The 23,620-nt window shown below is 40.0% G+C and overlaps 1 protein-coding gene and 1 pseudogene across 2 annotated transcripts in view; both read left to right on the top strand.

Annotated features, from left to right (window-relative positions):
* Positions 1-119: 119 nt before the first annotated feature.
* LOC307000091 (pregnancy zone protein-like) lies at positions 120-12,300 on the top strand (annotated as a pseudogene). Its single transcript, XR_013800677.1, has 34 exons — positions 120-334; positions 3,108-3,291; positions 3,359-3,515; positions 3,633-3,685; positions 3,793-3,813; positions 3,916-4,081; positions 4,159-4,243; positions 4,323-4,437; positions 4,520-4,640; positions 4,726-4,835; positions 4,908-5,078; positions 5,162-5,386; positions 5,484-5,696; positions 5,775-5,924; positions 6,111-6,260; positions 6,346-6,421; positions 8,506-8,680; positions 8,770-8,995; positions 9,078-9,201; positions 9,273-9,393; positions 9,473-9,524; positions 9,620-9,703; positions 9,783-9,959; positions 10,094-10,169; positions 10,256-10,412; positions 10,496-10,570; positions 10,651-10,813; positions 10,888-11,072; positions 11,148-11,363; positions 11,449-11,570; positions 11,686-11,767; positions 11,861-11,944; positions 12,024-12,129; positions 12,200-12,300. The product of XR_013800677.1 is annotated as a pregnancy zone protein-like (transcript).
* Positions 12,301-18,568: 6,268 nt separating this feature from the next.
* LOC307009861 (uncharacterized protein) overlaps positions 18,569-23,620 on the top strand; it is a 31,068-nt gene continuing 26,016 nt past the window's right edge. Inside the window, exons 1-14 of the mRNA XM_079634041.1 lie at positions 18,569-18,788; positions 20,804-20,987; positions 21,052-21,208; positions 21,324-21,412; positions 21,507-21,527; positions 21,624-21,789; positions 21,862-21,946; positions 22,023-22,137; positions 22,217-22,337; positions 22,420-22,529; positions 22,607-22,777; positions 22,866-23,090; positions 23,158-23,370; positions 23,449-23,598. Coding sequence (XP_079490167.1) covers positions 18,709-18,788; positions 20,804-20,987; positions 21,052-21,208; positions 21,324-21,412; positions 21,507-21,527; positions 21,624-21,789; positions 21,862-21,946; positions 22,023-22,137; positions 22,217-22,337; positions 22,420-22,529; positions 22,607-22,777; positions 22,866-23,090; positions 23,158-23,370; positions 23,449-23,598 — 1,887 coding nt within the window. The 5' untranslated portion in view covers positions 18,569-18,708. The remainder of the gene's footprint in view (positions 18,789-20,803; positions 20,988-21,051; positions 21,209-21,323; positions 21,413-21,506; positions 21,528-21,623; positions 21,790-21,861; positions 21,947-22,022; positions 22,138-22,216; positions 22,338-22,419; positions 22,530-22,606; positions 22,778-22,865; positions 23,091-23,157; positions 23,371-23,448; positions 23,599-23,620) is intronic.

Below are 23,620 nucleotides of genomic sequence, written 5' to 3'. Positions count from 1 at the left end.
GTACTACGTATCAGCGTGATAATCCCCTATTGGCATCCCTGTGATTAATTACCGGGGCTCCGCCCTAAAGACGTCCAGATTGCCTGTGATGCTAAATCAACCTGTTCTGAATTATTAAGAGCGTTTAAATAACGCTGGCATCAGTGCAGCTGATTTAGAGTTAAGCTGTAGAGCAGTGTGGATCTTAACAGAAGTGCTGCAGGGTTTTTGAAAGAGACTCTTGATTTCTGTCTAGTCTTGGATGATTGCTCTTCATGGCTGTGAGGGAGATTTGTGTTTGGAAAGGGCTCATTTTAGCCCTCTTCCTCTTTGCTGTTGATGGACAGAAAAGGCCGTGAGTACCGTGGGCTTTGGCGTGAACTGAAGCAGACTGTTTATGCTGATGCAGTTTTAAAGATTGCAAAATGAATTCCCAAAGCTTTAACCATATGTTAAAAGTTAATTAAGCATCTTTTACTTAGTGGCCATCTAGTGGTCAAATAATGAATGGTGTTCATTAACACTTGTTACAAGTCATTGTTGAAATGAGTTTCTTGTTCCTCATCCACAAAACGGTCTTGTTCTCTTGTCTTTTTTACCATGGTAGTCCAGTGTTGCCAATTCAATGTTTTGCTTGTTTTTCTGCAGCTTAAAGGTCTCACCCAGACAACCAATCACACATACTTAAACATTCAGTGGTCCAACATACAACCTAGAGCTGCACTATTAATCTTTAAGAGATTGTATCTCGATTCAGACACCTCTTTATTAAATGACAGATTTGCCTGTTTATTAAACCTTTGACAATCAAACAGAACATCAAATCTGTGTTGGTGCTGCTGAGCAGAGCGAGCAGTTGTCTTTAAACTCAAACTAGAATACTGTGCAAAAGTTTATTTCAGTAATTCAACTTTAAAGGTGAAACTTATGTATTATATAGACTCATTACATGCAAAGTGATGTATTTCATGCATTTATTTGTTAATATTGATGATTATGGATTACAGCTTATGAACCTTTTCACAATATTCTAATTTTGAATTTGGGGTTTTCAAAAACTCAGTGTGAATTACCCCACCATAATTAGGGGGTAGGCCTACTACTCCTTCACTTCTATGACCATCATGGTCCACTACCATATCAATCCCCACCGTGGTCTAAACATGCGACAAACTGATAATCAGTAGGCTACAGAATATCTCATTGTTCTTATAAATCCAAAAGATAATTGTTTTGATCAACTCCCAAACGTTAGAAGTTAAGTGCGCTGTAATGCCATTCTAATTACTAGTAAAAGTAATCCCTTTACAAGAAGCCTATTTCATGAAATATTGATTTGGTTTATTTTTTAGATTTCATAAGACCTGGAGGTGAGACCCAACCCTCTCATATACTAAACCGAAACAAATTCCTATACCTGCCCGGACAACAGGGCTATGAGTTGATTCAGTCCAGACAATCCCTACTAGAGGAATTTCCCTAGCGTTTTGTCATTCAACGTTGACACTTGAGAAGTTGAAGTCGTTCTCTATCTCCGTTGCTTCTAGCCACGGCGGTTAAAAATGGTACGGTCCACAATAGAGTTGTCTGAAATTGCTTAAAGGAGAACTCCGGTCAATTTTAACATTGAGCTCAATTTTTAGTAAATTTGGAGTGCTGTCAATACAGAGAACAACGACAAAAATCGGTGTTGCCAACACTGTGTTATCCTCTTTTTAAAATTTACACCCTATTGACTTGAATGGGGCAAGTTTTAAACCTGCTTTTATCCTCTTAACATCTTTGATGTGTCATTACAAGTGCCCAGCCATGTTGAGTGATTCCTTAAGAGTGAACACGAGTGAATCTGACTGCAGGAGATGTGAAAGATATGAATAAAAATGATGTTATATCAGCCAGCGCAAATACCTGTATTTAGTTCCTGTTTTCGGTCGAAGTCCAAAGTAGTCGATTGTCGAGTTCACGCGCGTGATCATAGTAACTAAACCTATGCACGTGAACTCGACAATCGACTACTTTGGACTTCCACTGAAAACAGGAACTAAATACAGGTATTTGCGCTGGCTGATATAACATCATTTTTATTCATATCTTTCACATCTCCTGCAGTCAGATTCACTCGTGTTCACTCTTAAGGAATCACTCAACATGGCTGGGCACTTGTAATGACACATCAAGGATGATAAGACTAAGAACTGGTTAAGTTTAAAACTTGCCCCATTCAAGTCAATAGGGTGTACATTTTAAAAAGAGGATAACACTGTGTAGGCAACACCGATTTTTGTCGTTGTTCTCTGTATTGACAGCACTCCAAATTTACTAAAAATTGAGCTCAATGTTAAAATTGACCGGAGTTCTCCTTTAACATTAAAATGTTCCTACAGTGAAAATAGGAGTTGACTTGTATTGTAACTAATTATATTTTTTCACAATATCAGAAATTATCTGACCCCCTCAAAACTGATATTTCTGTCCCTTTGGGAGGTACTGGGTCTTCATTGGGGGGTATAGTACCCCCTGTAATTTGAACTATGCATAAACTGTGAGCCATAATCATCAAAAATAAAACAAAGACTTGAAACATCTCACTTTGCATGTAATGAGTCTATAATGTATCAGTTTCACCTTTAAGTGTAAATACTGAAGTTAACTTTAGCACAATATTCTAATTTTTCTTATGGAGTTTTGATTGTACACCACTAGGTGGGTGACTAGTAAATGTTAGTGTATGTCATTGAATAATTCAAGATATTAATTTAGTAATGAAACAAGTGAGTATTTAAAAATCATCTTGTCAAACTTATTTTTTCAATAATTATTTTTTAAATGCACTACATCAATTAACATTGTTAGAACTTCTGTTAAGTACATGTTATTTGTTCAGAGCTGTGACCTCTTCCAGGAACAAAACCTAGTTTTTATCCAGAATCATGCAGCTTTAATACCACCCCAACTGCCCACGCAAACCCTCTTCTCTCCTGATGATCTCTTTTGGGCTGTTTTTGATGCACAGACCTGGCATTGGCAACCCTGTGGCAGACACCTTCTGTGGATGTTCAACCAACATGTAAATGTTCTGACCTGATTCCATTTGGTCCCTGAACCTAAACTTAATGATGTTTACACAGGTTATTCATGGTGACGTTCCCTGCAGTGATTGAAACTGGATCTGATGCCAAATTGTGTGCAAGTCTTCTGAAACCCCAAGAGAGTCTCACAATGACAGTTTCTCTGCTTGATGATGAAAATGGTTTGAATCCACTTATGCAGCAGGTTTCTTCAAAGCCATTTCACCGCTGCTTTAGTTTCCAGGTATGCCATTAGATGCATTTTTATTTTTTTATTTTTCATCTGGTTTGTTAACTGGGTTTCTCTACAGGCTCCTCAAGTAGATAAAGAATCTGTGCAGACGCTGAAGGTAGAAGTTCAAGGGAAGGTCTTCAGAGCGACTGAAGAGAGGAAAGTCATGTTCAGACGTTACCTGCCTTTGACCTTCATCCAAACAGACAAACCCATCTACAATCCAGGACAAACTGGTGAGCTGTGAATGACCCTTGGTTGAATATTAGAGGTGTAGAAAGTCCATTACGCTACAAGTTCTGATCGTCTTTAATTGCATAATGCACTTGATGTGTTTATTGCTGTTTTTGCAGTGAATTTCAGAGTTGTCACCATGGATGCCAAATTTGTGCCTCTTGATCAGATGGTAAGGCCTGACCATGACCAAATTGCAAATTTATTGCAGGTTATTTTTCTGCACATTTTTGCTCTTTTCTTTAAAGACTGCATAAATGTTTATGCTTTGTCTTACAGTACAGTCTGGTGGTGGTAGAGGTGAGTGTGCCCCGGTGCAAGTCTTTGAATGGAGCCAACGCAGCTTTTTGTACTTTTGCTTTGTTTGCAGTTTTTCCTCTGAGCTGTTCATTGTTTTAATAGGACAATCAGAAAAACCGGATTGGTCAGTGGACAAACATTTCCTCAACGGGGTGGATATTACAGCTTTCTCACGAGTTAAACCCAGAGGCTCAGATAGGGATGTACTCACTAAAGGCTTTTATTGGCGACCAAATGATCTCGCATGTTTTTGAGGTGAAAAAATATGGTAAGTCTGTATATAATGTGCAACAGTACAACACCAGATCTAAGGTCTTAATCTAAAGCATTTTGTTTCTGGTTTAGTTTTGCCCAAGTTTGACATGACTGTAAAAACACCACAGATGTACAGCGTTGGAGATGTGGGACTGAAAGTTGAGGCTTGTGCCAAGTGAGTGATAGTTTTTTTTTTTTTTTTTTTTTGCTGCCACATTTCTTGTCTTGTGGTTGGTCACTTGATCTTTTTCCAGATACACATATGGCCAACCTGTACCTGGTGAAGCCTTGGTGGTAGTATGTCGTGAGCCATTTCCATACGCTGTGGTTCCTGACTTGACTCTACGTTGCCTGAATCAAACTGCAGAGGTGTGTGTGACTCCTGCCTTACAGTGGAGGTTTTCTTCTTCTGTTTGAGCTTGACTTAAATGTGACTTTGTTCTACTACCAGATGAATGCCACTGGCTGTGCCTCCCTTACCGTCGATACATCAGTGTTTTTCAACACCAAATTTGAAAATAATATGAAAGATACTCTTCTTGTAAATGTGAATGTCACTGAGGAGGGAACAGGTGAGATATTGGCTGATCTTAACCAATGGCACATGTATGGAGGAAGTTGACTTGTTAATTCAGTGCGTTTGTTTATTTTCCCCAGATGTATTGATGTCAAAATCTGCAACTGTGTCCATTACGTTTGAAGTCGGCAAGGTCACGTTTGTGGACCTCCCGGATTATTTTGAACCTGGATCAAAGATTAATGGAAAGGCAAGTAAAAGTTTATCCCTTGTAGCAGAAGCCTTCACATTGGTTCTCTTTCCTAACCTTGATTCCCAACAGATATCAGTGTCTCGTTTTGATGGGACTCCAATTGCAAACAAGGTGGTTTATCTCCTGAATGGTAACAGCTGGCCCAACAAACTGCTGCAGAATCTGACCACAAACCAGAACGGACTGGCCTCGTTCTCCCTCAACACTGCGAGTCTTCCTAAAGCTGCTCTCAATCTAGTGGTACGATTTGCTCTTGTATCTTGTGAAATGTTGACTTCTCTAAATCTCTTTTGCATTAAACCCATTCCATTCATTGTTGCCAGGCAAGTGCGACTCCAACGGTTGTTTATGGTTACAAATCGCCATACTTCACCACAGATACCAGGGTTGTTCAGCTTCTCCAAACTGCTTCTTCCAGCAACCCATCTAGTGAACTGACTATAGTGAAGCTTGAGCAGCCGCTCAAATGTGGTGCTTCGTTTCCACTGACCGTGAAGTATTCTTTTGTTGGAGAGGCTGGTGACTACAGTGTTGACATCATCTATATGGTGACTGGACACCTACAGATATTTATCTAATTTATTTTTTTATTGCTCTGCCCCATTTGTCCAGCACATTTTATGCACCCGTTTGTCTCTTTTTCAGGTCTTGTCCAGAGGATTGATCGTCCTCAATGGATTTCAGACGGTCACAGCGAAGGCTTCTAATACAGTCACGAGCGGCTCTGTGTCGTTCCAACTGTCTGTCAGTGTCGATATGGCTCCGGTAGTGCAGATTCTGGTTTACTCCGTTCTGCCCAGTGAGAATGTAGTTGTTGGTAGTGCATCATTTGAGACAGAAACGTGTCTCCAAAACCAGGTATGATGTGCACAAGCATCTTTTGATTTCAAGTGGGGTATGATGACGTGTCCTACAGCTTATTGGTCATTGTTCCAGGTGTCTCTACAGTTCTCTCCTGCTACGGCTGTTCCTGCTGAGGCAAACGTTCTGACCGTCTCTGCTGAAGCAGGATCTCTGTGTGGCATCAGTGCTGTAGATCAGAGCGTCTGGATCTTGGAGCCAGGAAGACGTCTGAGTGCTAAAATGGTATCCATGCAGTTGATTTAAATTCTTGTTGGTCTTGACTATGCTATTATGCAGCTGTTATGATTAGTTTTTTTTTACTTTACATTTAACACCTAAAATTGTAAACTGACAATAACATGCCGAAATATATTTAGTCAAACGTTTTCCAGAAACGTGACACAAACCAACACTGTTTTTTGGTCATAGGTGTTTGATTTGCTCCCGGTGCGATCACTATCGGGTTACCCATCCAGCGTTCAGGATGAACCAGAGTGTCTAGGCTTTCGACCCCGTCGAGCTGTTCGGATTAATCCGGCCTACACTGCTCCTACAAATCAAGCCTACACAACTTTCAAGGTAGAAAACAATTCATGACCATAGTTACTGAATAATAGTCATTGACTTTAAATCTATCTTGTGTTTTGGCTTGTTTCTATGACAGAGCCTGGGAATGAAGATCGCAACAAATCTCCCTGTACGAGCCCCTCCGTGCCCGCTGTATCCCAGAGTCCCAGAAAGTAGGTCTATGCAGATTGGGTATTTCAGTGGAAACAAATTCTGCATGACTTCCCTTGAGTTATGAGAGGTTATTCCATTTTTCTTTGTGGAGCAGCAAATTGTGTTGTTTTTAACCCGCTGGGGACCAATGTGTTTTTGGGGTCCTTGAGATGTTCTGACATGCCCTGACATTTGTGCTTTTTTCAGTTGCTTATAAACCTATTAATGGCAAAGGTGTAATTACACTCTCACAAACATGACTTCCATATGTGAACAACATGTTTGTATTTTTGAGAGAATAGTTTATGCATGGTTATTCAAAAAACAAAAAATTAAAGTGTCTGAAATAACGCCACAGAACGCATAGTAAATGTTTTCACAATACTTTTGAGTAATGGATGTTGTCGCCTAGAGTTTTTCCTTCAAAATGATCTGAAAATCATCCTGCCTAGTCACTCACATAAAACAATACATTGATTTACATTTTGTAAAACACTTTTTGTTTGGGAAGGCAATATGCGTAGGGGCGTGGATGATCCAACGCCATGTATAGTAAGTGTTTCACACCTGAGAAGACATTGGCCCACATAATGACCCCGCGTAATGAGCTTGCATAATGAGCCCTTCATTCAGGTGTCACACGAAAGAATGTGAGGAATAAATGTATATATCCAAATATAAATTAAAGTCAAAAGCACATTTTTAGTACAGTCACCTGGAAACCAATCATGTTCAAATAGGCTATAAGAGCCATTCTACAGAATTGGTTCAAAGTTAGATTTGGAAACTTTTCTCTTTTTTTATACATGCAAATTGTAAAATATCCAAGGTAAACATTTCTAGTAATTGTGCAGTTAATTCTCATACTGTATTTTCGGAAAGTTTTGGAATACATCCTCTGCCCAAAATGTGTCACTAATAAAAAACAATAATAAATAATTTAATGAGAAGGCTTCTATTGACCTATAGCCTAAAGATTACTTTACATCTACCTTGTAAATATATTTTTCGCTATTGTATTAGTACTCGCATGTAAATCAAAAACAATTACAATTTTAACAATATTTCAAGTGTAATCTTTCTTTTTTTAAAGTGTCATACATATTTCAAAGTTAAGGATTCATTAGTTTGATATAGCCTAACGTTACATCTATAGTTTGAGTTTTTGACAAAACATACTATATATTTAACATATCTGCAGAAACTGGCTAAAAAAGCTTATTTGATGTCTATTTTACAGTAAAAACTTTACAGTCTAGCCACAAGTAACAACAGCGCGCATATATGCCATTCATTCATCACACACAAACGCGATTCATATTTAAAGTCTTTTTGCAGTTTACAGACACTATTCCATATCGTGATTACAACAAAGCATATAAGAATAAAAAAACGTACTACTAATCCTCAACGTGATCCATTGCTACTTGAAGTGAAACCAGCACTTCTGAGGTAAGTTTCCCAGGATTATTCCTCGCAAGATGACACAATACATTTATCTGATTAAACTTGATGTGTTTCATCGAGCTGATGTGGCCGGTTTGCATGTATTGCCTCAGATCATTTGTGTTTATAGCGCGCGCTCTCCGTGGGCGTGGTCACATTACAAGACAACGAGCTATAAGCTGAAATGAGAACTCGCTCTTTTTATATAGATTACATAAACCGAGCATATTTGTTTTAGTTTTGAATTAGATAATTTTGCTCATGCCTGGGTGAATAGTATTCGCTGCATTTAAGTTTACAGACGTGCACCAGAAAAAAAGTTGACGGAGAGGCAGAAAGCACACCCGGTTTATTTTCTTTATTTTACAAAAGCACAATGTTTTATTTAGATTGTAAGTGGGCACGTAAAAAAGTAGACATTTAACATCTTATTTTTTCATATTTCTTAAGTCTGAATGACCAAAAATTACGGAGTATTTTAAATCTCTTTTGCTGCTATGTATATAAAAAAAAAGAGCAAAACGCACCGGCGCTTTTGCGGTCCCCAGAGGGTTAATCTTATTTTTATAAATGAAACCAGGGGCAGTTATGGACCTTATGTTTATTCTGCAGACACGAAGTTCAAAGTATGTGGGTGTAAAATCGCTTGTCTCTCCAGTGATGGATTTTCGTGGTCGTCCTGTGGCCATGGCTGAAAGGGCTCCTGCTGGAATTGCTCCTGTTGAAATTGCTCTTCTAAAAGAGGAAGTGTCCCCTCCAGCCCTTTCTGCTTCAGAAGTGACCGTCAGGAGTTACTTTCCAGAAACATGGCTCTGGCAGCTTGCTCAAGTGGGGTTAGTGAAGCATCTTGTTCCTTCTAAAGCTATTTTCCCACATCTTCCCTCTCCTGTTCCCCTTATTTCTCTCTCCTGCTGTCCTTCAGAGACACTGGATCCACACAAGTTCCCCTCACTGTACCTGACACCATCACCACATGGGAAACGGAGGCATTCTGCCTGTCCTCAAAAGGTTTTGGTCTTGCTCCTCCTGCTCTGCTGACGGTCTTCCAGCCCTTCTTCCTGGAGCTCTCCCTGCCGTACTCCATCGTCCGTGGGGAGTCTTTTGAGCTGAAGGCCACGGTCTTCAGCTATCTGTCCAAGTGCATCATGGTCTGTCATGGTTTATTTATATAATGGATCTGTGTAGAGAAGGTCATGTATCTTTACTCCATGTGCTCTATTTCATTGGCAGGTTAAAGTAACACCCGATTCATCCACGGCCTTCACTCTTAAACCATATACTGATCCGTATTCATCTTGTCTTTGTGCTAATGGGAGAAAGACCTTTAAATGGGTTCTATCAGCTTCTGTTCTCGGTCAGTTTTGTATTGCTCTTAGAATTAGAAGTGTATATTAGGTGTTGCTCACTTCCTGTCTGTCACTGCAGGAACTGTCAATGTGACTGTCAGTGCTTCAGCTGAAGCATCCCGGACACGATGTGGCACTGAGGTTGTGACTGTGCCGACAAGAGGACGCATTGATGAGTCACTCGAACTCTACTTGTCCTGGTAAGTGTTAACCAGCCTTCTGGAGTTTTATCATGGATCTCATGCTGCTTATTGATGTGGTGTTTAATTGCTTTCATAGCCTGAAGGAGTTGAAAGGACAAACACCCAGAGTTGGTTACTGTGTCCAAAGGGTTTGTTTTTACTCAATGATTCCCCAATACATTCTCCATGTACAGCCAAACATTAGCCTAGCTCTCAATGTTGATCCATTCTTTTCGGTCTGCAGGAAACGTTCTTTCTGAAGAAGTGACTCTGACACTTCCAAAAAATGTGGTTCAAGGATCATCTAGATGCTCGGTTTCAGTCCTTGGTAAAGCATTTCATTGAGTAGATACTGACAGGTAAACTAACTTTTTTCTGATGTGGGTTTTATGCTTGACCTCTTGTAGGGGACATAATGGGTCGTGCGCTGAAGAATCTGGATAGGTTATTAAAGATGCCGTATGGCTGTGGAGAACAGAATATGATTGTTCTTGCTCCCAATATTTACATCCTTCTGTACCTGGAAGTCACAGGGCAACTCACCGCAGCCATCCGAGAGACCGCCACAGGCTACCTACAGAAAGGTACAGTTGACCAAATCCACTTTACATATGTTGGAGACTAAATTCCAAGGAGGTTTAGTCCTCAGATTAACTCCAATCAGACTAAAGTCCTCTTCCCATCCCACCAATTTACATGTGGCTTTTGGCCTTATCAGGATATCAAAGACAACTGAACTACAGACACAATGATGGTTCATACAGCACATTTGGTAATGATGAATCGAATACATGGTGAGTTTCTCTGTTCTACTGTTGTGTATAATCTGCTGTGGCACCAGCTTTTTGTAAGTTCAGTTTGACTTCTTCTCCACGACCAGGTTGACCGCCTTTGTCATGAGGTCTTTTGGTCTAGCGAGGCAATTTATCTTCATTGATCCACATGTCCTGCAGAGTGCAAAGGACTGGTTGATCAGCAAGCAGGGTTCAGACGGCTGTTTCATGCAGCAGGGAACTCTGCACCACATCGACATGAAGGTGCATTACATGTTTCTTAAACTATGCTCTAACCAATTGACTTTGAGACGGTTCTTCTAAATCAGTCTGTGGGTGTGTTTTAGGGTGGAGTTGGTGACAGCGTGACCATGACTGCCTACACTGTTGCATCGCTGCTTGAACTAGGCGTCCCCATCGCAGTAAAAATATCTCTAGTAATTGTATGAGCTTCTTTCAGATGACCTTCCTTTTCTAGCTGTTGTCTGATCTTTGCTTTCAGGATCCTGTCATTAACAGTGCTCTGTCATGCTTGAGGCCCGTCGTTGGGAACCTGGCAAACACTTACACAACGGCTCTGCTGGCCTACACCTTCAGTCTGGCTGGAGAGACCACCACTCGATCACAGCTTTTAACTAGTTTGGACAACTATGCCATTTCTGATGGTGAGATCTACTAGTCTCATGATTGTTCATCAGGGTCTTTGTCATCAACTTTCTCCCCTCCATCTCATCCTAAGGCACTAAGCTCCATTGGTCTCAGACGACATCTGGTGATACTCTGGCGGTGGAGATCAGCTCTTACGTGCTGCTAGCGGTTCTCGCTGTTCAGCCTCTCACGACAGCTAATCTGGGTTATGCTAACCGCATTGTCAACTGGCTCGTGGCCCAGCAGAATCCCTATGGAGGCTTCTCCTCCACCCAGGTGCCTCTGACTACCAAACATGAGTGCAATCATTTATGGGTTGAGTTTTTTTCTAAATCTGGTACTTGTTGTTAGGACACAGTAGTGGCTCTTCATGCCCTGTCTGTGTACGCTGCTCAAGTGTTCAACTTGGACGGCTCCAGCACAGTCACCGTACAGTCCTCAGGAGGAGACTCGTACAGCTTCAAAGTGAATCGGGACAACAGGCTGCTGTATCAGGAGAAGCGGCTGAAGAATGTTCCTGGCAAATATAGTGTTAAAGCATCAGGGTCCACTTGTGTATCTATGCAGGTCTGTATCTTCACTCCCTCGGTTTGTTTCTTTTGTGCACATCCTTATCCTACTGTACTTTGTTTGCTCTGCACACATACTGTAGGTTGCGTGTTTCTACAACATCCCGACACCTGCTAAAGTCTCCAAAATACTGAGTGTTGAAGCGCAGGTGACTGGAGACTGCCAACAACTTGAAGCCAATCTCATGTTGAACTTCACTGTGCAGTAAGAACCTTTCACTTTGTGTCCTGAAACCAGCTCTTGTTTATGACCCTTACAAAGGGAAGCTGTGTTCTTGATCCTGTTGACTAAATCTTTGTTTCCCATCACCCTCATTCAGATACAATGGTGTAAAAGCAAGCACTAACATGGTTATCTTGGACGTTAAGCTCCTGTCAGGCTTCACGGCTGATACGTCACTGGTTCGTATGCTTTTAAGTTGATTTTGAAAGTTCCAAGATGCTTGAAGCTCCTTCAGTTGTAATTCTGTATGTAAATGATGGTCTTTTCCTCAGCTTGGTTCTTCACCCCAATCGTTTGCTCCGCTAGTGGAGCGGGTTGATTCTGAAGATGATCATGTCTTGGTGTATCTAAAAGAGGTGAGACTCACCCTGAGCATATTACTAGATGCCATCTCATGTTCTGTGTGTGCTGCTGTTCATCCTTTCTGTCTCACAGGTTCCCAAAGGTGTCCCCATGAGTTACACTCTGCAGCTGAAACGGGTTCTTAAAGTGAACAACCTCAAGCCAGCAGTCATAAATGTTTATGACTACTATCAGACAAGTAAGCTTTCATCCTAATCATGCTTTGCTCTGACTGAACTCCCAGTTCATTTTTCATGTTCCTCTCTCAGGTGATTCATTCGAGACCACCTACACGTCTCCCTGTTCATGATTTTGATTCCGTACTGGTTGTAGGATTAATGACTTAAATAAAACTGCTCTTAAACAATCAGTTCTCTTTGCCTCCTTTTGTTGCTAATCTGTGACGTTTGTTTGAAGCAGGAAATTGGTGTTCATGAGTTTTGTCCTGTGACTTCAAATCCTTACATGACTGAAGTGTAGGTTACTCAGGCAGTGACTTAACTTGTTTTTGGACTTTAAACTGCAATTTTTTTTAAATATACACTTATGAAGGCATTCAGTTATATACTATACAGTGCAGCCAGTTTTACTGTAACAAACCAAAAAGCAATAAACAGACAATTGCAGAATAGTGCAGTTGAGTCATTATTCAATGAGCCTCTCAGTGAAGCGGGTTTAATTTGACTAAATCTATTGTTACATACAAAATGCGTGTTTTTTTTTTTATCATTTCATACTTTCATTGGATCCACAGCCTGTCAGTCTTCATTATGGAAGATTATGTCCTGGTTCTCACTATCACATTAAGCTTCCCTTTTCAAATACTAGTATCTCCACATCCCGCTTGTTCACTTTGCTGGTGCTCATTCACTATTAATTGTTTGCACTACATTTCAAGTACTTTTGTATATTTTTATTCTAATTGAGATGTTAGCAGTTACATGAGTTTGTCACTCCATATTGCTATTTCATCCACACTGGAGGCCGGAAGGTGCCCTTTTAGGTTATGGCTTAATATAAACACATGATTAGTTGACTAATGGCTAAAATGAATAAGCAACTAGAATTTTTAGTCGGACAGCTCTATCTATAGACTATTTTTTTTTATTATTATATATTGATACAGGCAGTTAAGCAACATGGCACTACAGTAGCCAGGTATTTCAAACATGACTGACGTGTATGTATGGGGATTATTGGATCAACACATTCTCATTCATTGAGTTTGACACTGCTAAGGAATTCAAAGGAATGTGGGATTAAAATAGTTTGAATATAAATATGACCGTAAAACAAAGTAGGGTTGATCTGTTAAATAAAATGCCCTTTTTTGTTCTACTGAAAATATGCCAGGAGCCCGCTGTTGCTATAGCAATGAGCGTGCATCTGATTGACATGTCATGTATCTTTTTTCAGTTGTTGCTCATGTTGAGGTTATTTCAGCTTTGTACAAGGTTTGCTTCATTTAGATTAACTGGGTTAAGCTGGGAGTGTTAAAAATAGGCGCTGACATCTCTGCCGTGATGGAAAAAAGCAAGCTCTTGTAACAAGTATCCAAGTGTTCAGTGGTGTTGGCAAGTTAAACACCAACCAAGTTACCTTACACACACAGACCCAAGTGTGAAACCAGTAGCGCAACCGCTCATTACACCGCAACATTACACACTAACTAGTAAGAAAAAGTGAAATCAACCAAGTAGCTGTAAAGGCATAGGCCTATGTTTACATATTTTAATAAATATGATGGAACATAGTTAGCTTTTTGTTAAAATGTCTTCAGTGAAAACTTAATGTTGAGAGAATTATGAAAAAGAAAACAATGTCAATATTAATGGGCTGTTAAGTGATGTGATTTTATATCCAAGAAAAGGGGGATGTCATGTATCAGGATTACTTTGGTTGTTTCAAGTTTAAGTCAATAGAGGGCGCTTGGTAGTGAGTGCACCCTTTCAGGCTGTAAGAGTATGGCAGGCCTCTTTTACATTTAAGGCCTCCGATCTTTAAGTCACAGGTTGAGCTTTGAAGGTCACATGTTTATTAAAAAAGGTATCACTTGAGTGAGTATTGGCCTCTTAATTAGAGTTATTTTTCCAAGCCGACGCTCATCTGAGCTCCAGATAATTGATATGGCAAGCGTTCGGGCCTCTTAGGAGATTCTTTGATAAAATCTGTATGGTGGCCTGTATACAGTATATAGCACATGTCAAGCGGGATTTATCACTTATGCCATCACTTCAAAAGAATTATATTTAAAACTAGACCTCTGAGTAATACTGATGATTTTGCTATAAATGACAGCAATAACTCCCCCTTTTCCTTTTAGACGAGGCTAATTTTTATAACAGTAATCTTTGGGGGTGGACTCATTTAAGGTGATGCCAGAATTGACTGAATATACCATACATTTTTTTTACCCCATTAAATTTCTGTACTATTTTTTTTTTGTACTATACATGTGGAAATACTACAATGCCGACAATGACTGTAAATGACTATTTTCAACGGTATGTGTGGATAAATTAGTCTTATGTTATTAGCGAGTCATTGAGTTGACTCAACTGAGACACACACACACACACACACACACACACACACACACACACACACACACACACACACACACACACACACACAATATTCATTCACAAATGCCACTTTTATGCTTATTATATCTTTATCATTATCCTTAGACTAACTACTGAAATACGGTCATTTAAATGTAAAATGCCCTTTAGAAAAGTTTCTTCCCTACAAAATAATGTTCACTCACCTCCTGCTTAAAGTGCAGAATGTACTTGTGAGAATATGCAAGGACAGATTCATCAAATCAAATACACTTGATTCCAAGTTTAATTGCATGACAAATAAAGACATTTACAGCTGAATGTTGGCTCTTCTGAATGATGCTCATCTTTAGAGAAATACTCTCCATTCATGAACAGACTGTATAGCATGTCTCTTTCAGGTCCTTTAAAATGTAAGAATGGATTCTTATTTCCCAATTTGAACATTTGTGTTGTCTTAAAAATTGAGATCCTTTAAAAAAAAACTAAATTGTCTTTGAAATCAAACTGGTTTTTAATATCCTACCGGTGCATTATCTGATGTTCATACTTTGATTTCTTCATCCGCCTCAGTGAAGCTGTACGGCGTTCTTGTGTGTCTGAAAGACGAAGCTCTCTGCCGCTCCTCTTCAGATCTTGCTCCTCCAAAGTGACGTGTTAGCATGCTAGCAGCCTGCTGGAACCTCTTGGGCTCAATCCCGGCGTTTGCTGTGATCGGCCCATTATGATCCATCTCGAACACAGAGCTCGGCTCCTCCTCTTCCTCCTGACGGCTGGTAATGAGGCAGCAAGAGCTGTCAATCAACTCCAGAACCTCGCTCATGAGAGAGGGGCCGAGGTCCACCGTGAAGGACGAGAGCGAATCGGATCGTGTCATGGAGACGTCGCTGTTCTCCGGTAGGGAACTCCCTCGACTGTCTTCGCTGAGCAGTTCAGACGTTTCTGCAAAGCTTTGGTCCAGTCGTGATACACGAGGCAGCGTGATGAAGCCAGATCGAAGACCTGCAGGAGAGGAGAGGAAAAACAACATGTCTCAGCAAATCTTTCACATTAGTTAAGCGTGACAGGATGACTATTTACTATTAGTCGGGATGACTAAGACTATTTACTTTCTTAATTCACGTGGTTTTATTGTGAATGATTTATCACATACATACTAATATGTGCATTGTACACTCTTTTGACATCACCAGTCCCTCTTATTTTACCTTCATATTGAGAGACTTTCTCCATCCAATCAATTCCTCATGAAGAAAATCAAGTCCTGTCCTTTATTATTCATTCACTACACATATTCTTAACATAAAAGCTTGAGTGAAAAGTTGTATTGAAATGACAAACATAAATTTGAGAATTAACATAAAATCTTAAATCTAAATCTTGAATACTGTTTAATTCACTGGCTTTGGGTAAAAGCGTCTGCCAAATGCATAAATGTAAAAAATGTATGATAGCAGCACTGGAGCTAAATAAACAAAACCTGATGAAAATTTGACCAGCTGTACAATGAGTCGCATGATCGATGACACTTGTTTAATTACATCTACAATAAATGTAAGTAACAACTCTTGTAATATTGTTGCAATATGTAATATGTCCAGAGGGTGGCAGCATGAGATCTTTGTGTTGTGTGTGTGTGTGTGTGTGTGTTATATTTAGTTGTCTTTATGTCAGTCTTTGAGGATTTTGGATTTCCCAGAATGAGGGAAGTTCCAGAATTCCTGAGACATGAAACACACACCATTGAAACCAGCACTGCACTTTTCCTCAGTCACATTCTGAATTGTGTGAGTTTCTGCTTCATTTTGTGTGTGTGTGTGTGTTTTTTTCAGTGTCATGTTAAAAATCGCTTAACTGTAGACATGCAGTGCAGAAGATTGACCTCACTTTCAAGATTATACAGGATTTAATCCAGTTATGAATGCAGTTTTTCTTCATTTCCACTGCAGCGTTCGTGCAGACTCGATTACAAAAGGACCAAAACTATGACTTAAACTGTGATGCAATCTTTTATTGGCTTCCATAGTCATTTGTTTGCCAACATGTTGGCTCTGCCTAGTGATGTGACATTTGAACCGAGGCGTCGGAGCTTGTGTCGAGAAAAAAGGGGCGTGCCAGATGAAGCCGCGATTCGAGGCTTGTGTTGTTAACGTGAAAATCACGTGACTCCTGACAAACGAGGCCTCGGTTTGTGTGGATACGTCACCGGTTCGTTCTGAGTGTCGTTTCCGGATAAAGGGGGTTCGAAACTCGCGCCACCTTGTGGGTGTTGTCAGGAGTAGTTAAATCAGTTGTAGTAGAGTCAGAGAGTTAGAGTTACAGTTAGATAGTTGTGTCGTCGTCATTATTGTGTCATACATGTGTTAGGGCTGTATATTATTAGATTATATCAGGTTAGATTAGTTATAGTATATTGTTATTATTAATTATAGTAGTAATATTATTGTTAAATTAATTAGATAAGATTATTTGGATTGCTTTGGTTTTTGGATTTGGACTGGACTGCTTTTTGATTTGGATTGCCCTTTTTGATTTGTTTGCTTTTTGTGACCTCTTCCTTTTTCCTTGTAATGGAGCCAGCAAGAAAGAGGAAATCCTCCCCTGTCTGGGAGTTTTTTTCTTTGTACCTCCATTATTAGGTGTCCTTTGGCATCTGCTGGATAGCACGGTGGATCACTGTAGAATGAGCTCAAGTGCAACAGCAGATGCTACTGTAGAAGTGGATCGATATTTATCCGAAGTGAACCTCACAATATCTGAGGATCCACTAGTATATTGGGCTCAACATAAACATCTGTATCCTCATTTATACCAGCTGGCACTGACATTTTTATGTTCCCCCGCATCCTCTGTTCCATGCGAAAGGATCTTTTCCAAGGCTGGAGAGGTTCTGTCCAAGAAGAGGAATCGTCTAAGCCCCAACACACTTGAAAAAATTCTGTTCCTCAAAAAAAATAATGTGTGATCCTTCCTTCATCCACCCCAAACTTCAGTTTGTTCCTCTAAATCCATAGTCCCCTAAGCACAACACTGCACTAAAACTAGTAACACGTCAATGCACAAAACACACCAGAAACTATTCTTAACATTTCCCAACCCACACTTTTCTGTTGCAATTTGCATTATTACACTCCCTCCACCATTAGCACTGCACTCAACACAGTCTCACTTTTGTTGTTCCTACTGTCACTATCCAAACAATTTATGAATAATTAATGAACTGTGTGTGACAGTTGTCTCTGCACAAGTAAATTCAGACAGAGAGAGAAACATATTTTATTTGGTACCCAGGCAATGGAAAAATGTCTGCTCAGGACATTGATTCAGTATTCATTTATTGGTCTGCTATTTCTTTGCACAGTAGCTAGGTGTCACTAGTGAGCAATAATGAATGCAGCTTCGAGTAATGAACCTTTTGTTGAAGCAATGGGCTGCGAGGTCTCAGTGGTTCAGAAAGCCTCATTTTGCCATCATTAATTTTGCGCTGACATGTTTCTACAGTGGCCCTAAACGGACAAACGCGTTTCGTCACTATGTTGTTCTTTATAGGGGATTATCACGTTTCCGGGTTTCATGGGCGGGATTTTTCAACTTTGTGCATGTCCACTTCCGGCGCAGTTCAACAATGGCTGAAACGAAGGCTAGATGTCACTGCTCTGTTCCACTTTGTCAATCAAACAAACAACGCCAACCTTATTTAAGTTTCCATGGATTCCCGACTGAAATGAGTCTAAGGAAGAAGTGGATTAAAGCGGTTCGCCGGGAGGAAGGGTCAAACTTTAAAATAAAACAAGGTAGCACGTTTTTTTGGGAAGCAGTAGCTATACTAGCGATGTAGTATAATTATACCAAATTTACCAGGATGCAGTATAAATAAACTTAGGGTCGTCCATCATGGGTTCGCCAGAGTGATGAGTGATTCACCGGAAGTGGCAGTGCACAACATCACTGAATGCGGAAGTACTATGTATCAGCGTGATAATCCCCTATTGGCATCCCTGTGATTAATTACCGGGGCTCCGCCCTAAAGACGTCCAGATTGCCTGTGATGCTAAATCAACCTGTTCTGAATTATTAAGAGCGTTTAAATAACGCTGGCATCAGTGCAGCTGATTTAGAGTTAAACTGTAGAGCTGTGTGGATCTTAACAGAAGTGCTGCAGGGTTTTTGAAAGAGACTCTTGATTTCTGTCTAGTCTTGGATGATTGCTCTTCATGGCTGTGAGGGAGATTTGTGTTTGGAAAGGGCTCATTTTAGCCCTCTTCCTCTTTGCTGTTGATGGACAGAAGAGGCCGTGAGTACCATGGGCTTTGACGTGAACTGAAGCAGACTAATGTTTATGCTGATGCAGTTTTAAAGATGACAAAATGAATTCCCAAAGCTTTAACCATATGTTAAAAGTTAATTAAGCATCTTTTACTTTGTGGCCATCTAGTGGTCAAATAATGAATGGCGTTCATTAACACTTGTTACAAGTCATTGTTGAAATGAGTTTCTTGTTCCTCATCAACAAAACGGTCTTGTTCTCTTGTCTTTTTAACAATGGTAGTCCAGTGTTGCCAATTCAGTGTTTTGCTCGTTTTTCTGCAGCTTAAAGATCTCACCCAGACAACCAATCACACATACTTAAACATTCAGTGCTCCAACATACAACCTAGAGCTGCATTATTAATCTTTAAGAGATTGTATCTCGATTCAGACACCTCTTATTATTAAATGGCAGATTTGCCTGTTTATTAAACCTTTGACAATCAAACAGAACATCAAATCTGTGTTGGTGCTGCTGAGCCAGAGCGAGCAGTTGTCATTAAACTCAAACTAGAATACTGTGCAAAAGTTCATTTCAGTAATTCAACTTTAAAGGTGAAACTGATGTATTATATAGACTCATTACATGCAAAGTGATGTATTTCATGCATTTATTTGTTAATTTTGATGATTATGGCTTACAGCTTATGAACCTTTTCACAATATTCTAATTTTGAATTTGGGGTTTTCATAAACTCAGTGTAAATTACCCCACCATAATTAGGGGGTAGGCCTACTACTCCTTCACTTCTATGATCATCATGGTACACTACCATATCAATCCCCACCGTGGTCTAAACATGCGACAAACTGATAATCGGTAGGCTACAGAATGTCTCATTGTTCTTATATATCCAAAAGAGAACTGTTTTGATCAACTCCCAAAAGTTAAGTGCGCTGTAATGCCATTCTAATTACTAGTAAAAGTAATACCTTTACAAGAAGCCTATTTCATGAAATATTGATTTGGTTTATTTTTAGATTTCATAAGACCTGGAGGTGAGACCCAACCCTCTCATATACTAAACAGAAACAAATTCCTATACCTGCCCGGACAACAGGGCTATGAGTTGATTCAGTCTAGACAATCCCTACTAGAGGAATTTCCCTAGCGTTTTGTCATTCAACGTTGACACTTGAGAAGTTGAAGTCGTTCTCTATCTCCGTTGCTTCTAGCCACGGCGGTTAAAAATGGTACGGTCCACAATAGAGGTGTCTGAAATTGCTTAACATTAAAATGTTCCTACAGTGAAAATAGGAGTTGACTTGTATTGTAACTGTAATTATATTTTTTCACAATATCAGAAATTATCTGACCCCCTCAAAACTGATATTTCTGTCCCTTTGGGAGGTACTGGGTCTTCATTGGGGGGTATAGTACCCCCTGTAATTTGAACTATTCATAAACTGTAAGCCATAATCATCTAAATTAAAACAAAGACTTGAAACCTCTCACTTTGCATGTAATGAGTCTATAATGTATCAGTTTCACCTTTAAGTGTAATTACTGAAGTTAACTTTAGCACAATATTCTAATTTTTCTTATGGAGTTTTGATTGTACACCACTAGGTGGGTGACTAGTAAATGTTAAAGTGTATGTCATTGAATCATTCAAGATATTAATTTAGTAATGAAACAAGTGAGTATTTAAAAATCATCTTGTCAAACTTATTTTTTCAATAATTATTTTTTAAATGCACTACATCAATTAACATTGTTAGAACTTCTGTTAAGTAACATGTTATTTGTTCAGAGCTGTGACCTCTTCCAGGAACAAAACCTAGTTTTTATCCAGAATCATGCTGCTTTAATACCACCCCAACTAACCACGCAAACCCTCTTCTCTCCTGATTGCGATCTCTTTTGGGCTGTTTTTGATGCACAGACCTGGCATTGGCAACCCTGTGGCAGACACCTTCTGTGGATATTCAACCAACATGTAAATGTTCTGACCTGATTCCATTTGGTCCCTGAACCTAAACTTAATGATGTTTTCACAGGTTATTCATGGTGACGTTCCCTGCAGTGATTGAAACTGGATCTGATGCCAAATTGTGTGCAAGTCTTCTGAAACCCCAAGAGAGTCTCACAATGACAGTTTCTCTGCTTGATGAGGAAAATGGTTTGACTCCACTTATGCAGCAGGTTTCTTCAAAGCCATTTCACCGCTGCTTTAGTTTCCAGGTATGCCATTAGATGCATTTTTATTCTTTTTTTTTCCGTCTTGTTAAACTGGGTTTCTCCACAGGCTCCTCGAGTAGATAAAGAATCTGTGCAGACGCTGAAGGTAGAAGTTCAAGGGAAGGTCTTCAGAGCGACTGAAGAGAGGAAAGTCATGTTCAGACGTTACCTGCCTTTGACCTTCATCCAAACAGACAAACCCATCTACAATCCAGGACAAACTGGTGAGCTGTGAATGACCCTTGGTTGAATATTAAAGGTGTAGAAAGTCCAATCTGCTACAAGGTCAGATCATCAAGTGCATTATGCAATTAATGTAAGTTCATTGTGTCTTTGCAGTGAATTTCAGAGTTGTCACTATGGATGCCAAATTTGTGCCACTTGATCAGATGGTAAGGTCTGGCCATGAAATTGCACATTTATTGCAGGTTATTTTTACTTGAGCAGTTTTACAGTTCTCTTCAATGACTGCTGCAATGGTGTCTTTCTTTTAAATGCTTAATATTTCTGTCTGTCTTTCAGTACAATCTGGTGGTGGTGGAGGTGAGTTTGTTCTGGTGCAAGTCTTTGAATGGAGCTGCTGCCACTTTCTGTACATTTTGGTTTGCTGTTTTTATGAGCTTTTCATTGTTTTAATAGGACAATAACAATAACCGGATTGGTCAGTGGACAAACGTTTCTTCAACGAGGTGGATATTGCAGCTTTCTCATGAATTAAACCCAGAGGCTCAGATAGGGATGTACACACTAAAAGCTTTTATTGGCGACCAAATGACCTCCCATGTTTTTGAGGTGAAAAAATACGGTAAGTTGTGAATTATGTGCAACAGTTCAACGAAAGATCTGAGATCTTACAGTGTTTTTATTTCTGGCTTAGTTTTGCCCAAGTTTGATGTGACAGTAAACGCACCACAGATGTACAGTGTTGCAGATGTGGGACTTAAAGTTGAGGCTTGTGCCAAGTGAGTGAAACCTACAGATATTTTCTTATCTTGTGGTTGGTCCGTTCTTGATTTTGTTCCTTGTGACGTTTCCCAGATACACATATGGCCAACCTGTACCTGGCCAAGCCTTGTTGGAAGTATGTCGTGAGCCGTTTTCATATGTTGTGGTTCCTGATTTGACCCGTCAATGCCTGGATAAAACTGCAAAGGTTTGACTCCTGCCTTACAGTGGAGGGTTTTTCTTCTGCTTGTGCTTGACTTAAATGTGACACTTTGTTCTGTTACCAGATGAATGCCACTGGCTGCGCCTCCCTTACCGTCGATACATCAGTGTTTTTCAACACCAAATTTGAAAATAATATGCAAGACACTTTTCTTGTAAATGTGAATGTCACTGAGGAGGGAACGGGTGAGATTGGCTGATCTGAACCAAAGATATGTGTATGGAGGAAGTTGACTTGTTTATTTGAGTTGGTTTAATTTTTCCCCAGATGTAGTCATGTCAAAATCTGCAACAGTGTCCATAACGTTTGAAGTTGGCAAAGTCATGTTTTTGGACACCCCGGAATATTTTGAACCTGGATCAATGATTAATGGGAAGGCAAGGAAAAAAGTTAATTCCTTGTTGCAGAAGCCTTCACATCGGTTCCCTTTCCTAACCTTGATCATTCCCAACAGATCTCGATGTCTCGTTTCGTTGGTACTCCAATTGCAAACAAAGTGGTTTATCTACTGGATGGTAACAGCTGGCCCAACAAACTGCTGATGAATCTGACCACAAATCAGAATGGACTGGCCTCGTTCTCCCTCAACACTGCTAATCTTCCTAAAGCTGCTCTGAATCTTGTGGTATGATTTGCTCTTTGTATTTTGAGATGTAGACATTAAATTTCTCTAAAAAAAAAAAAAAATAACGATTGCATTCATTGTTCCCCAGGCAAGTGCGACTCCAGTGGTTGTTAATGGTTACAAATCGCCATACTTTACCACGGACACAAGGGTTGTTAAGCTTCTCCACCTTGATTCTCCCAACAACCCATCTAGTGAACTGACTATAGTGAAGCTTGAGCAGCCTCTCAAATGTGGTGCTTCGTTTCCAGTGACTGTGAAGTATTCTTTTGTTGGAGAGGCTGGCGACTACAGTGTTGACATCATCTATATGGTGGGTGGACATAAAAAAATTAAAATAAAAAAAATATTAGGAACTTATGTATCTGTTTGTCTGTCAGGTCTTGTCCAGAGGAGTGATCGTCCTCCATGGATTTCAGACGGTCAAAGCGAGGGCTTCTAATACAGTCACGAGCGGCTCTGTGTCGTTCCAACTGTCTGTCAGTGTCGATATGGCTCCAGCAGTGCAGATTCTGGTCTACTGCGTTCTGCCCAGTGAGAATGTTGTTGTTGGTAGTGCGTCGTTTGACACAGAAACTTGTCTCCAAAACCAAGTATGATGTGCACTAGCATCTTTTGTCTTCAAGTGGGGAATGGTGACATATCTTACAGCGTATTGGTCATTGTTCCAGGTGTCTCTACAGTTCTCTCCTGCTACGGCTGTTCCTGCTGAAAGAAACGTTCTGACTGTCTCTGCTCAAGCAGGATCTCTGTGTGGCATCAGTGCTGTAGATCAGAGCGTCTGGATCTTGGAGCCAGGAAGACGTCTGAGTGCTAAAATGGTATCCATGTGTAGTTAAATTC

This window comes from Phoxinus phoxinus (genome assembly GCF_949152265.1).
Source record: "Phoxinus phoxinus genome assembly, chromosome: 1".
Taxonomy (NCBI): Eukaryota; Metazoa; Chordata; class Actinopteri; order Cypriniformes; family Leuciscidae; genus Phoxinus; species Phoxinus phoxinus.
This window is presented reverse-complemented; position numbering and strand designations above follow the sequence as displayed.